The 15,008-nt window shown below is 34.9% G+C and overlaps 1 protein-coding gene across 1 annotated transcript in view; it reads left to right on the forward strand.

The window, feature by feature from the left end:
* Positions 1-264: 264 nt before the first annotated feature.
* LOC111398113 overlaps positions 265-15,008 on the forward strand; it is a 16,844-nt gene continuing 2,100 nt past the window's right edge. The window contains exons 1-13 of the mRNA XM_023025069.1: positions 265-1,756; positions 2,124-2,163; positions 2,283-2,405; positions 2,551-2,606; positions 2,771-2,880; positions 3,097-3,213; positions 4,471-4,490; positions 4,849-5,076; positions 5,272-5,306; positions 7,071-7,197; positions 7,720-7,773; positions 7,979-9,141; positions 9,444-9,514. Of these exons, the coding sequence (XP_022880837.1) occupies positions 600-1,756; positions 2,124-2,163; positions 2,283-2,405; positions 2,551-2,606; positions 2,771-2,880; positions 3,097-3,213; positions 4,471-4,490; positions 4,849-5,076; positions 5,272-5,306; positions 7,071-7,197; positions 7,720-7,773; positions 7,979-9,141; positions 9,444-9,483 (3,270 nt within the window). The 5' untranslated portion in view covers positions 265-599 and the 3' untranslated portion in view covers positions 9,484-9,514. The remainder of the gene's footprint in view (positions 1,757-2,123; positions 2,164-2,282; positions 2,406-2,550; positions 2,607-2,770; positions 2,881-3,096; positions 3,214-4,470; positions 4,491-4,848; positions 5,077-5,271; positions 5,307-7,070; positions 7,198-7,719; positions 7,774-7,978; positions 9,142-9,443; positions 9,515-15,008) is intronic.

Raw genomic sequence — 15,008 nt, forward strand, 5'->3', positions numbered from 1 at the left:
TGTTTGGTTCTCATTTTTTTCCATTAAAATGAAAAATATGATCATTATTTATCACATCAAGCCACTAAATTTGAATTTCTATCTCTTGTGTGAAATCCATAATGATTATATTTTTTATTCTTATTCTTACAAAAATAGAAATAAAAGCCCTCTAAAAATATGTTTGACATCAAAGTAATAAAAAAATCATTGAAGGGAAAAATAAGTTAATTTTTTTATAAATAACTTTCAATTAATATTACATTGCGTGGTAGATAGGTATTCAATTAATGTGAGGCACCGAGTTTTCAACAAACCATTTTCTTTACTCAACCACAGATGCTACGTGCCACTACCGCCTGCGGACACTCGATGAACCTCTAAACCGCCAACCATTTTCTAATTTTATATTGGAAAAAATTGTCGCAAACCCTAGCCGGCCGGAGCCAGGTGTGAGATCTTATATTGAAGAAATTGTCCCATCCCTATCCCGGGTCAGGAGTGAGTCGTGACTCATCGTCGATGTCATCATCCACAAATCCTTCTCCATTTTCTCTGTTTGATTTCGTTGACAATCTGCAGCTCAAATCCCTAAAATCCCTAACAATCCAGGAAGAAAAATGATGATACCTTCAGAAATCGTTACAGATATTATCTCGCGCTTACCAGTGAAATCCCTTTTGCGATTCAAGTGTGTATCTAGATTATGGTATTCGATTATAGACAGCCCAGATTTCGTCAAAATGCACTTGCGTCGATCTACGACAACAAACTCAAATCAGAGGCTAATTCTTGAAGGCCTGGGGCTCTATTCCGTAGATTTGGATTCACTTGACAAAGCCCATGTCGTGAAGCCCCCGTTTTATTACAAGAGTGTTGATGGCATATCCAACTCTTGCAATGGGTTAATTCTCGTGATGAGTGATCCTCCTGTTTTGTGGAACCCTTTTTCCACAAAGTTCCGGATTTTACCTGACAACCCGATCGAGTATCCAACTCCTCTGTTGTGTTTTTCGAAGGTTATTTATGCGCTCGCTTATGATTCGAGAAAGGATGATTATAAAGTTGTTCGGGTTGTTGAATTTAGGAACAAAACTAGTCATATGTGGGAATGCTCTGAGGTTGAGATTTATAGCATGAAATCGAATTCTTGGAACAGGATCGAGGGTTTTCCTTATCCGCTACCCTTTTTGAAGGGAAACTGGGGAGTACATGTCAATGGAGCGTTGCATACACTTGTGGAGGATTATTTCCACGTTTATTCGGAAAAATCAATTAGAATCATGGCTTTTAGTGTTGAGAGCGAGAAACATTATGAGGTGATGCTGCCACCGAATTTTGGAATCAAGAATGTTAAAATGAAGTTGGATGTGCTAGGAGGGTGTCTTTGTCTAGTTTGCACTAGCAAGTCTCGTGCTAATGTATGGGTGATGAAGGAATATGGAGTTGAGGAATCTTGGATTAAATTGATATCAATTAATTCTTCAACAATTGACCCTGATGACATTTTGCAGCCTTTTGCTTATTTGAAGCCATTGGCTTATTCGAAGAACGGCGAAAATGTTCTCGTGACTTATGATGACAAAAGGCTTGTTTGGTATAATTTGAGAACAAAAACTATCAAGAATGTCTCTGTTAGTGGGTTACCTTTTGTGTTTTTTCCCGAGGTTTGTGTAGAAAGCCTTATTTCTCCTTGTGGCCCAGCCCCGAGGGAAGTTGATGGGGTCAAGAGAAATGGAAAAGACAAAGCGAAGGAAAAGAAAACTAAGAAGAATCGGTAAATTATTAACTCTATATATTTAGTATTGACTTGACACAAGTCAATTTATTTAAATGTTTTTTTTTTTTGTCTAATCTTATCTAGTGTTGACTTGTACTAGGTTTATGGAGTCAATGACATATTAGTCTTTTAGTTTCAAGCTGTAGATTGATTTTATTTGTAGTTTATCTCTTTAGTTGCTTAATGTTGGGAATCTCCTTCATGTAAAAATTACAGATTTTCGGTGACCACATTTAATTGCATTGGAATATGTAAAATTTGTTGATTAATATAATTTGAACAAGTAAAACATATTCTGTCTGCATCTATACGGATTTTACTGAGCCTGAAATGTAATTCATGTTTCTATATACGGCTGATGAAGGAATCTGGAAGTGGAGGAATCTTGGACTAAATTGATATCAGTTAGCTGGTCCCCAACTACCGGAAAATAATTTGAAGCTTTAGCTTATCTGATGCTGTTAACGAAGGCCTAGTTTGGTATGGTTTGAGTTGAAAAACTATCTAGAATATCTCTCTTAAGTGGGTTGGCTTTGTGTTTTATTTTGAGGTTTGTATGAAAGCCATGTCTGCCCTCGTGGTCTGGTCCCACGGAAAGACGGACGGGGTCAAGAAACATAGACGAGAAAGGGGAGGGGAAAAAAGGGTAAGAATATGTGAAGTAGCTCCATATAAGACTTGAAGACTTGACATCATCTAGTCAATTTATTAATATGTCTCTGTCTTCTATGGTGTTAACTTGGACAATATTATGGAGTCAATGTCATATTATTTTTTATTTCACGCTGCAGATTGGTTTTATTTGTTTATATGCTGTTGGTTTCTTAGTATTGGAAGGCCCTTTGATGTAAAGATTACTGATTTTCTGCGCTTACCCATAAATTCCATATGTAAAAATTGTTGATTAATGCAAACTGGACGAGCAAAAAATCTTCTATCTGCATCGATACGGTTTTATTGAACCTAATTTGTAATTCTTTTCCTTGTTTACCAGAGATGATTTCCTGTCAGAGGGGTTCAAGTTGGTGCTGTAGATAAGGGACAAATTTCAATGAGGAAAAGAGGTGGGTCAATCGCTAAGCTCTTTTATGACGGTTATGTTGATTTTAAGAGTTTGTTTGGTACAGCTTAAAAGTCAATTAAAATCAAATTTTTGACCGTTATTTTATTATTCTAACAGTCATTTTTGAATTATTCTCTCATAGGTAGGACCCAGTTTATCCCTAAAGGTCAAAAAATCAATTATCAAAATCCCTACCAAACAAGCACTAAATATGCTTTCTCGATAGTTTCTTGGCTTTCCTAATGAAATCTATTTATTCTATTTTTTTACGTAGTTTGTACCAGTTCTTATAGGCATGGTAACGTCATGTCATCATCAGCATTACTTTCATTTTATCAACTAGATGCTAATTGCATCTTCAAATGTTCATGGGAGCTTCTCTTTGTTACTTGTTTTACTGATTGTGGAATAAAGCAGTTTATCTGCTTACAAGAAAAGGACAAACAAAGGTCCTAAAGTGAAGTGTGAAGTTGTATGAAGAAAAGTTCTATAAAGTAAGTTAGCTGCTTACAAGAAAGGACAAACAAAGGTCGTAAGCGAAGTGTGAAGTTGTATGAAGAAAAGTTCTATAAAGCAATTTATCTGCTTACAAGAAAGGACAAACAAAGGTCCTAAGCGAAGTGTGAAGTTGTATGAAGAAAAGTTCTATCTTTTCTCCTCCATCACTGATCAACTGTTATTAACTAAGCAGCTAAAAAATCATGTTTTTGTCGCATGAATTATGAATGTTGATTGCTCTGCATAGCATCAATGAGAAGACATATGTCTCATAAAATATGAATTTCCATGCTGCTTTGACTTAACTAGGTGAATGCATCATAGGTGTAAATATTAAGTTTTGAGGCCATGTTAATGCAAATGATTTTTTCTTCTTTGTTTTGAAATTTGGTTTTGAAGAAGTCCTGTTGGCTGAGTGAATGGTTAACTGGTATCAAAGTAAGCGATATGACCTGGGTTCAATTTGGGTTGTTTGTTAGTTCTGAAAAATTATTTTCAATAGATCCATATGATACTATCTTCACCCTTCTATTCAGTTCATCTAATTTATTTAGATTTTTTACCAATTTAACGGGGAAATGAGAAGTTGAAAAAAAAAAAGGGTTTAAAAACTACATGCGAGCTTTGTGTGTGGATTTAGCAGGGAAGCAGTAGAAAATGTACATGGTAGATCCTCTGATGAATAAATGCCATCTTACAGAATCAGTCTCCACTTATGGACATACTGAGCTAGAAGGAAAAGTAAACAAACATATTTTGGTAATTCTAAAGAGATGGTTTATAGTGAGTGTCCAAAACAAATTGAAAGTTTGATTTTAGCTGTGGAGCCAACATTTTTACATGGACAAAATGGAAGTATATGTGATTATTTGATTGGAGAAATAAGAGAATAATTTTCACGACCAAGTTGGCAAGAGCTGTTAAGTTGTTGTGCCTGATTGTATAATAGGGAGCCGTCGTAAGAGTTCTGTATCATCATTAGTAACGAGAACGAGAGAGAGAGAGAGAGGTTTTGAGCAATTTCTCTTGAAAAACCTTCTTTTCATCATAGTGAATTACTGCGGTAGGGGAAGAGGACATAGTCTCACATTGTGGTGAACCTCTATAAATCTTGTGTGCGTTTTTTTTTAATGCGATTTCATTGTTCTAGGTAGTGCAGAATTAGAATCTGTAATACTCCAACAGGGGCTAGTTTCTCTTGCCATAATTGTTCTCTTATTTATCTTATTTGTTTCCCACATGATAAAGTTGTCACATTCAAATTAGATAGTATCCACTTTGACGGTCAAGTCATTACTGTAGTTGAGGTTCATTGGAAGAAAAAAGAGGCAGGTCAGTCCCTCATCTCTTCGTACAACTTTTACTTGACTCTTAAAATATACTCTCTCGATTTTCTTTGTTATGCTGATGAATTCTGTTTATTTTATCTGTTATGTTGTTTATACTAGTTTCGTCGTGTCATTATAATCTTATTTTCGGTTAATCAACTTGATGCTAATTGCTAGCTTTTACTCTTCCTTGGAAAAAGGAAGAAGAAGAAGAAGAAGAGAAGGGAAGAATCATAATTGGCAGAAGAAGAAAGGAGATCAGTTTACGAGGATTGAAGACAGAACAACACCGAGGAAAGAAAGAAAATTACCGTAGTATATTGAGAGCTGCTCATGTATATTGTTGCACTGGGATTTTGCGTAGAAAGAGTTTGAGAAAGTTTCAATTAGTGAACTGTTTCTCCATCTTATGTGAATGTTACACAGCTGTGTGTTTTGCGTTCTACTCATATATTCTGCTGGGTTGGCTAGGGCGTTGTGCTATTTTTTGCCAACAAATAATTGACGGCAGACCGTCATGTTTCAAGTATGGGACCTTTTTTTTTTCTTTTTTTTGCCGAGTTCTATTTCAAGGTGAGGTAGAATTTGGTTATTATTATTGTTTTTTTTTTTTTTAATCATAGGAAGTAAAAAATACTTCTAGCTTTCCTTGTGGCGAGTATATGACACAATTAAACAAGATATAAATATGTCCTAAACTTCTGAACTATCGAGTTCGAGTGCATGCTTCTTAAAAAGTCTTAACAATCGAAATATTTTGACGATTATAATATGCATTTTTTTCATAAAACATCAAAACTTGACCCTGGATTGAAATTAGATTGTTGGAGCATAAATTTGGATTTAAATTGGTATTTTCGATATAATTTCTGCATCATCATTTACATTCCATGGATTTTAAGTTCAAGTTTTGCTTTAATGGAATATTTAAATTCAATTTTTAATATTTTTTGATGAAAAATGCAATATGCATTTACTTTGTATCTCTTCATTGCAAGGGTATTTTTACCACTTTGGAATCTAGATCTCTATTTTTATATCATCTTTGGATATGCTTTTAGCCGATTTTAATAAGGTTAATGAATGTATGATAAAAAGTTGATAAAAATTTTAAGTTTCATAATATGTGTGGTTGAAAATGAGTCTAAGATTACTTTAAGGGTCAAAATAGGGCTTAGAGCATCTCCAAAATGTTATCTATTTTTGAGTATATTTTATTATTTGGAGAGCATCTATAAATTTAGATAGTTAAAATTTAGATGTACTTTAATAAACTCTTTATATTTAATACTTAATTTTATTACTCTAAAAAAATCTTTATTATTTTTCTTCATCTTTTATTTTAACTAGTTTTTTTAAAAATTATTTTATTATTTTTTTACATTGAAAATTAAAACAATTTAAATGCATTTAATTAGAGAGTAAGTTTGGTTCTTTAAATTTAGAGAGTCAAACTTACTCTCTAAATTAAAATATTAATTTAAAAAGTCTCTATGGGCATGATTTTAAGAGTTTATTCTTTAAAATAGAAAAGCATTTCAAGTTTGAAGAGCCTCTTGAAAATGATCGTTGCTTAAATTACATTGTGCAATATCCCAAAATAGAAAATGGAATAAAGCAAAAGAAGGAAATGAATTCTCACCTATTAATTTGGTGGAAAATGGTTGAGGTGGCTTGAAAGTGGGAAAATGAATTGTCTAGAAAAATATTCCTGTCAAACATGCATTTTTGGTGGAAATTTCCATTTTTCATGGAGAAAGGGGCCTTGTCATACAGAGCCTAAGATTGAGTGAAGTTTTGATACATTTCTTGACGTATCTTGGGCTCCTTACCACCTAAATAAGTATTGATCTTCAATAACGAATGATATTATTCCTTTGATAAACACTTCTGTTGACCCCAAAAATATTGCCAACAGATATCGGACCTATCCGCGCACATGTAAGTCTAGTCCAACACGCTAAGACACATGGACGGTTTCAAATGGACAGATCAAGGGCATTGGAGCAATTCAACAGCGCGGGACAAGAACGTTCGGAATCCGACGAGATGTTTGCATGACGATTGTACAATAATTACCAATCGATATTTGTAGAATGCGAATATGAATTCGTATAGTATTATATTGCAAGACATTAAACAGGTTGTTGAATAAAGTGTGTTAAGAGCGTAAAGAATATGTGATCTTCGTTCTTGTATTGAATCTTGCATTATTCTTGTGAGAGGTGCATGGGGGGAGTATTTATAGTATTACAAGTTATATCGTGGCCTCGGTTGGGAGTATATGTGACATCATCTCATAAGTTTATATGTCAAATTATAAATATCACACTTGACTTCCTAGCCTGCTACACATTCATTAATCAGCGGCGACAAGACAAGACGCTTGCACTCTATGATGGGTGTCCCATCAATCGATCAGGAAGGATCCTTGTGTAAGATCGGATGTTTGGGAAGAAGTGCTGCCTAGGGCATCTGGGCCTCGATGTGATGGGCCTTGGAGTAAAGGGCCTCGACAAGAAAGACCACCTCGAACTATTCACTTCAACGTCAGCATTTGGGCCACGTCATGACTATTGTTTCGGTATGCTGGTTGACTTCTGTTGGTATGGGAGCCTTGGATAGGATGCCATGTGGTTCGGCGTCAGTGGATCATAGAGTATGGAGCAATCACTTTGGAGGAGAACCTCTTGTGCGCAGAAGTGTACAGGCGGTGGGGGGAATCTGTGATCCAGTTGAGGCATAACTCGCGATTTACCTCCTCCAAGGTTCTAGAGACAAGGGTCTTGGGGGTCCAGGATTTAATCTAGTGTAAGTTGGGATACTTTGATTAAAAAAAAAAAAAAAAAAAAAGTGATGTCTATACTTTTTTCCCATCTCTCTTCTTTTTAATTAAAATAATCCTAGTTGACCCCATCATATATCTTTTCTTTTGCTGTATTGAAAAAATGAAAATAACTTCAATCATCAAATCTATAAAAAAGCAAAAGATCATTTATAGATTACCGTGATTTCTCCATCATTGATCATACTTTTTCCCTGCGTCTTTTTCATAATTTTCTTGTCTGAAGGCGGGCATTCTCTCGACTTTCCCTACAGCACTAAAACAGTACCTTACACTCCTGGTTAAGAGCTGACCCTTGTTGTCACGTGGCATCACCTGCTGCCGACAGTCTTATCCTTCACAAATTTCACTGTTTCATTCAATTTACAATCTGCAATTCAAAACCTAACAGCTTTGAGCTTTAACAATCCAACTGCTGAATAATCGGCTTCATATATCATTCTTCGTGTTTTCAATCACTTCCTTGCTAGATCTAAGCTTAAACAACCCTGCAGAGAAAGAAAATGTTCCCTCCAGAAATTATAACGGACATCCTTTCACGCTTACCAGTTAAATCTCTATTGCGATTCAGGTGTGTCTCAACATCGTGGCGTTCTATAATAGACAGCCAAGATTTTGTCAAAATGCACTTGCATCAATCCATATCAACGAATTCCAATCACAGTCTCATTCTTGGAGGCCTGGGGCTTTATTCCGTAGATTTGGATTCACTCGACAGAGCCCACATCTTGAAACCCCCATTCTATTATAGGAGTTCTGACAGTATATCCAATTCGTGTAATGGGTTAATTCTTGCAATGAGTGAGCCACCTGTTTTGTGGAATCCCTTTTCAAGAAAATACAAGATTTTACCTGAGGCCCTGGTCGAGCATCCAACTCCATTATGTTTTTCTAAGGTTATTTATGGGCTTGGTTACAGTTCAAGAAATGATGATTATAAAGTTGTCCGGGTAGTTGAATTTAGGAACGAAGAGAGCCATATGTGGGAATACTCTGAGACTCAGATTTATAGCCTGAAATTGAATTCCTGGAACAGTGCCGAGGGTTTTCCTTATCCACTGCCCTATTTGAAAGGGAATTGGGGGGTGCATGTCAACGGGGCATTGCATACACTAGTGGAGGATTTTTTCCATCTATATTCGGACAAAACAATTAGAATTATGGCTTTTGGTGTTGAGAATGAGAACCATTATGAGGTCATGCTGCCACCGGAGATTAGGATCAAGGGTGTGAACATGAAGTTGGTTGTGCTAGAAGGGTGTCTCTGTTTAGTTTGTGCTAATAAGTATCGGGCTAATATATGGGTAATGAAGGAATATGGAGTAGAGGAATCTTGGACTAAATTGATATCAATTGGTTATGAAACGACAGATCCAGATGAGATGTTGAAGCCATTGACTTACTTGAAGCCTTTGGTTTATTCAAAGAATGGCGAAAATGTTCTTCTAAATTGTGATGAGAAAAGGCTTGTTTGGTATGATTTGAGAAGAAAAACTATCACCAATGTCACTGTTAGTGGTTTGCCCTTTGTGATATATCCTGAGGTTTGTGTTGAAACCCTTGTTTCCCCTGGTGGCCTTGTCCTGGAGAAAGTTGATGGGGTCAAGAAACAAGAGAAATTGAAGGAAAAGAAAACCCAGAAGAATAGGTACAACGACTCCATATAAGGGGATAATGACTTGACATTGTCTAGTCAATTTATTATGTGTATAACTCTGCCTTGTCTGGTGTTGACTTATACTATACTCATGGAGTCAATGGCATATTATTATTTGGTTTCAGGTCGCAGATTTGTTTTATTTGGTTTTTACGGCTACAAATTTTCTGCGTTAATTGGAAAGTTTTCATGGATGCAAGAAAAATTTGTAGATTAATGTAAATTGGTCAAGTAATAAATCTTCTCTCTGGATCGTACAGTTTTCATTGAACCTACATTTATCCCTTTTTTAGGGATGATTTCCTGTCAGAGAGGTTCAAGTTGGTGCTGTGAGCAGGGGATGAAATTGGATGGAACAGAAGAGGTACGTTAATTTCTCAGCTTTTACTACGTTGTTATAGAATACTCTCTTTCTCGAAAGCTTACTGGTATGCTAATGGATCCGGTTTATTATATTCTTATCTTCTTTATACTGTTAATAATTTGAATGGTCATTGAATCATACCAAATGCCACTATTTAATAATTGAGCTTAAAATTGTATTTCAATGACCACTGAGCTATGCATTATGTTATCCATCCATCACCCAAGTCAACACCATTTGCTGAACCTAATGAATTTTCCCATATGTTAAACAGATTTTTTTACATGGACCATATCCGACATCCTCCCAAATCAACGTAAGCAAAGTGTGTTTGCAAAATACCATTTAGGCCGCAATTTTCAACATCTTATTGAGGGAATAATAGGGCCTTCTTGAAGCAATAAAACGTTGAAAATCATGGCCCAAAATGCATTTTGCAAACACACTTTGCTTACCTGGATTTGGATGGATGCTTGATGCGGTTCATATAAGAAATCGGTTTGACACGTGGAAAGATTCGTTTTGTTCAATAAGTAGCGTTAATTTGAGTAATGAATAAGTAACATGGTGCTAGTTTAATAACCACAAAGATAGAATTTAATTTCAATTATTAAGTAGTAATGTTTGATATAGTTCAATAACCAATCAAATAATTGACCCAATGTTTATACTAGTTTCCATAGGCAGGGGTAGAGTTAGGAAATTCGTTCAGTATGGGCACAATTTAATCGAAGTTGAACTTTGAGTTTTTTGTCATAGATTTCATAATGATAAGAATATAAAACAATATTACAGCAATACTAAAAATGACATAACTTGAAAATTACACTTTCTCACAACTAAACAGAGAAATTTGTGATGACCTTTTTCAGCCGTAACGACAAATAATGCTAGAGTTGAAAAGGCCTTTTTTCTGGCCCATTAACAGAGAAATTTGTGAGGATCTTTCTCAGCCGTAACGACAAATAATGCTAGAGTTGAAAAGGCCTTTTTTCCTGCCCATTAACAATAAGGTTGTGTTTGATTGCCAATATTTTTCATTGAAAATATATTTTTTCCACCTAAATTCCTACTTTTGTACTGTTTGATTGACATTTTTTTCCATGGAGAATATTCTCATTTTTGACCATATTTTCCTCAAAATCAAAGAAAATATTTTCTTCATGAGGGAGTAAGATTTTATTTTCTAGGAAATCCACTCTCTCATCTACCTACCAACAAAAAACGAACAAGTATAATATTTTCTATGTTGACAATTTAATTAATCAAACACATTTTATAGACAATTTTAATACAAATAAATTTTAGGCAATTGAATTGATTCGAATTTATTTTCTTTCTATACAAATTTCATGCTTACAATCAAATGCACCCTAACTGAAAACCAGCAATAAGCAACACAGTTTCGAATCTTGCTAATCCACTTATCGTCGAACCTAAATTTCCCCAAGACATCATAAATGAATTATCACTAATCAATCTACCCTTCACAAATCCACTCATACTTGATAAGATCATTCTCGGTAGTAAAATTCCATACCTATTATTTGGGATCTTTGTAGCAAGTTTATTAAATAGATAACAAATGCTAGCAGGTCTGAATTCACCTCAGCTCCGAGCATTTTCTATCTTTGGAATCATTCCTGTTAATGTTGCAGTAATTCCTCGATCAAGCCCTTCTCCCTAAAAAAAAAAAAAAAGAATTCCAAAACAGCAAGCATTAAAACGTTAGAAATAGCGTTCCAACATGTTTGATAAAATAAAGCAGTACATCTATTTGGGCTAGCCACACTGCTTTGATCAATACAGAAGGCAGCCTCTTTTATCTCTTCTAACGAGGCATTTGGTCCAGCATCACCATCCACCAACAGCTTCTTAGTTCTGCCTGCAAATAAATTTCATAAGAATCACAATATTAATACATGATTTTAATGTTGGAATAATTAATAATTCCATATGTGGGCTTCACATTCGATTGTAAAATTTTACGGGTTAGATATATGGCTCATAATGATAATTGTATTTGGGTCAAATTTATTAAGTGATCAATTGGGCCTTTTACACTTTACGGGATGTAATTAATTTGATGTGGTAATTTAAAATATGTGGGCCGCAAATAAACCCTAATTAAAATTCTAGTCGTAATAGAACAGCTCAAATTATTTCCTATATATAAAGGCTAGGTCCCCCTCTCCTCTTCATATGTTTTATTGGCTTGTCCCATTAATAACTGATATTTTGTGAGGAGTAAGGAGAGGAAGATTTTGACTGCTATTACAACTACTATTCATATCAACAATGACTTCCGCAAGTATGAATTTGTTTCTATTAATTTATTATATGGTGATTCTTGATTCTTGGCATGATTACAAATAAATTTCAACAATTGGTATCAGAGCCTTCATGTTAAGATCAGAATCCCTAAATAAAATAATATTCTATCTCGTTTTTTCTGCTGGAATAATCAAAAGTTAGATTTTCATATGTTATTATTTTTTGGCAATTTGCGGGAGTTAATTCTTATCCTCCTCATCAACAACTTGATTCTATATACACGCATTACACTGTTTAGCACTTGCACATCATTTCCCTTTTGGTTTAAAATTGGCACAGCAAAACCCTGATTGCGCCGCCATCACCATGTGACCCCTACACCCATGTATTTTTATTTATTTATTTATTTTTCTTCTTTCCCATTCTCCAGTAACTTTGAACATTCCCACTGCTTGAAGGTTCTAGCCCGTTAATGGCGATGAAACACTTATCCAAATTTCTCTCCCCTTCCATACCCAGTTAAAAATCAGAGGTCCAAAACTCTACGTTACTCTGCAACTGTAAATAAATAATCAACTTGGGCGATAAAGAAGAGTTTTCACCAATTCCTTTTTCATTTTTTTTTTCACGCTCGTGGTTTCTTGATTATACATTCAGAAACCGAAACCCAATCCCTATGTGGAGTGATAATTAATTTGAGGGTTTTCTTTAATTTCTCGGGGTCTAGATGTTTGGTGAAAAATTACCCAGTAGGAAGCTCTGGGCACAAACACTAATAAAATATATATTGATTAATTGATGACTTATATATTGATTTTCGGTTCAAATCAAATCAAAATAACAAATAAAAGAAAAGAGAAACGAAACGAAAGGCTTTTGGGCTTCACTTTCTTTTGTCAACTACTGAATCGTTGATCAATGATCAATTTGACTTCTTCTTCATGGCTTCACTAGTTCAAGGTTTAGTGGTAAGTGGTTCAAGCTTTCTTCTTCCAAAAAGGAATCGCTACTGCATTGTCGTTGATGGTGTCGACAAAAGAAAGGCATCACCGTGCTTAGAGAGACGAGAGCGAGAGCCTGATGAATGGTCACGTGTTGCCTTCATCCATTTGTTTCACTCTCGTCACATATCGGCATATGAATGGAAGAATGGGTACTAGTGAGAGATTGAGATATATTAAAGGGAAAAATTCAAAAGAGGTGAAGTATCACTTATTTCAAAACTAAGAATAAAGGTTTCAAATTTCTAAAATCAGATATTTATTAAATTTTATTTATAATTTAATTAATTAATTACATATTTGATTAATAATATATTAGGATCACAGATCTATACAATTTGGTCATGAATTAACGATTTAGTTAGTCGTATATTATTTTTCACTCACAAATAAAATTTTTTATATGTGATAAATTATTTTATAATTACAATTTAAAAATTTTATAGGTCACAATTTGTTCAATTGGTCACAAATCAAAAATTTATATGTCACAATTTATTTATCGATTACAAATCATAAAGTCATAACTTATTCTACAGTTACAAATTATCAAATTATCGATCACAAATTAACAAACTTTTAGGTCACACTTTATTTCTTGGTCATTCATTGATCACATATTGTTTAATGGTCACTGATTAACCAATTTAATGGTGTCAAAGTTAATCAAATAATTTGTGACCACTATCTCACCACTACCTCCAGTGGCACCATCACTACCACCAGCGTCGTTGCTAGAACCACAAACATCACCTTCCGACAGTAACACCACCACTTCAAACAAATCAACCTATCGCAGAAAATACCACCACATCGTTACGCTAGATTCATCAACACAAAAAAATATTATTGTAGTCACTGCTACGACCACAAATTGAGACCCAAATTTCCTAAATCTCTCGTCATCCACTGCAACCTGTACCATCTAGATTGTAACCACCACTGCCAATGCCAACATTGTTTGTGACACCACAATATCCACCCCTCCATCACTAGATCCACCAGCAAAAATCACCTCAAAATTCCAACACGAAAATATAGAAAAAAAAAATCACCACTATCCAACACAGCACTGTTATCTCTACATCCCCACTCCTACCATCATAGTCGCCGCCACCACCACCACCACCACCGCTGTAGCCGATCCACAACTATAGCCATTGCAACCACCATCTCACCATCACAGCCCACCAAAAATCCTCTCCATCTCGACAAGACCATCCCCACCAAAAATTCCCAATCCTTCTTAGCCTCTGCACGCAATATTGTTAGTAGCGGAGCAGCTGCAACTCACCTTCATGCCGACAATCAAACGCAAACAAGCAGTGGTGCTACACACAGTGAAGGCGTCGCTATGCACTGATGGTACATATTAGCTCGACATTGACCCGTATATAGATCGGTAATGGCCACATGACCTCTGCCTGTGGCATTGTTGGCAGCCAAGTGGCCACAACATGCTACTCTTCGACGATGTCGTTGGATAAGAGAGAGAGAGAGAGAGTAAGGCGAGAGAATATGGAGAGATGGAGTGAAATGAATTTTAAGTTTAGGGAAGAAATTGGGGTGCGTGGGTGGGAATGGATTATTTTAATTTTATAATATTATTATTAATATTTAAAATTTTAATTATTATCTTATTTTTGAAAGAAAAACTTGTAATTCTTAATTATGAATTGAGATTTTTAAAACACTTAGTATATGTAATTACCACTATATTAAATTAGTCATTTTGGTTTCCTCCTGGGTTCGGTAATATAAAAAAAATAATAATAAATAAAATATATTAGGTTGAGCCCAAAAGTTCAATGCAAGGATCCGCCCCTTCTCATAGGGATAACAACGAATATAAACATTTAGTCATGCTGCATCAAAATCATTGTTTTTAGTTTATCAACCTGATGTTAATTGTTAACTTAACTTTTCACGAAAACTAATATTTTTTTACCTTTCTTATTGCCTTTGTTCAAGCTCTATTGCTTAAAACTCATTTTCAAGCATACATTTTTCCGAAACTTATTGCCCTTGGCAGACACTAGTTTCTTTGGCTAGAATTGGTTTATTTCCTGCATGATAAATCATCACATTATAATTATGAAGTATCCATCTGCATTTTTCTTCCCTGTCATCTTCAATTTCCTACTTATTCTTATAATTTACTTTTAGTTTTTATCTTTTCTTGCATGTCTATGATGCCCCTTTTTTTTTAGACATCTTGC

Source organism: Olea europaea, chromosome 7 (assembly GCF_002742605.1).
Source record: "Olea europaea var. sylvestris chromosome 7, O_europaea_v1, whole genome shotgun sequence".
NCBI classification, from domain to species: Eukaryota; Viridiplantae; Streptophyta; class Magnoliopsida; order Lamiales; family Oleaceae; genus Olea; species Olea europaea.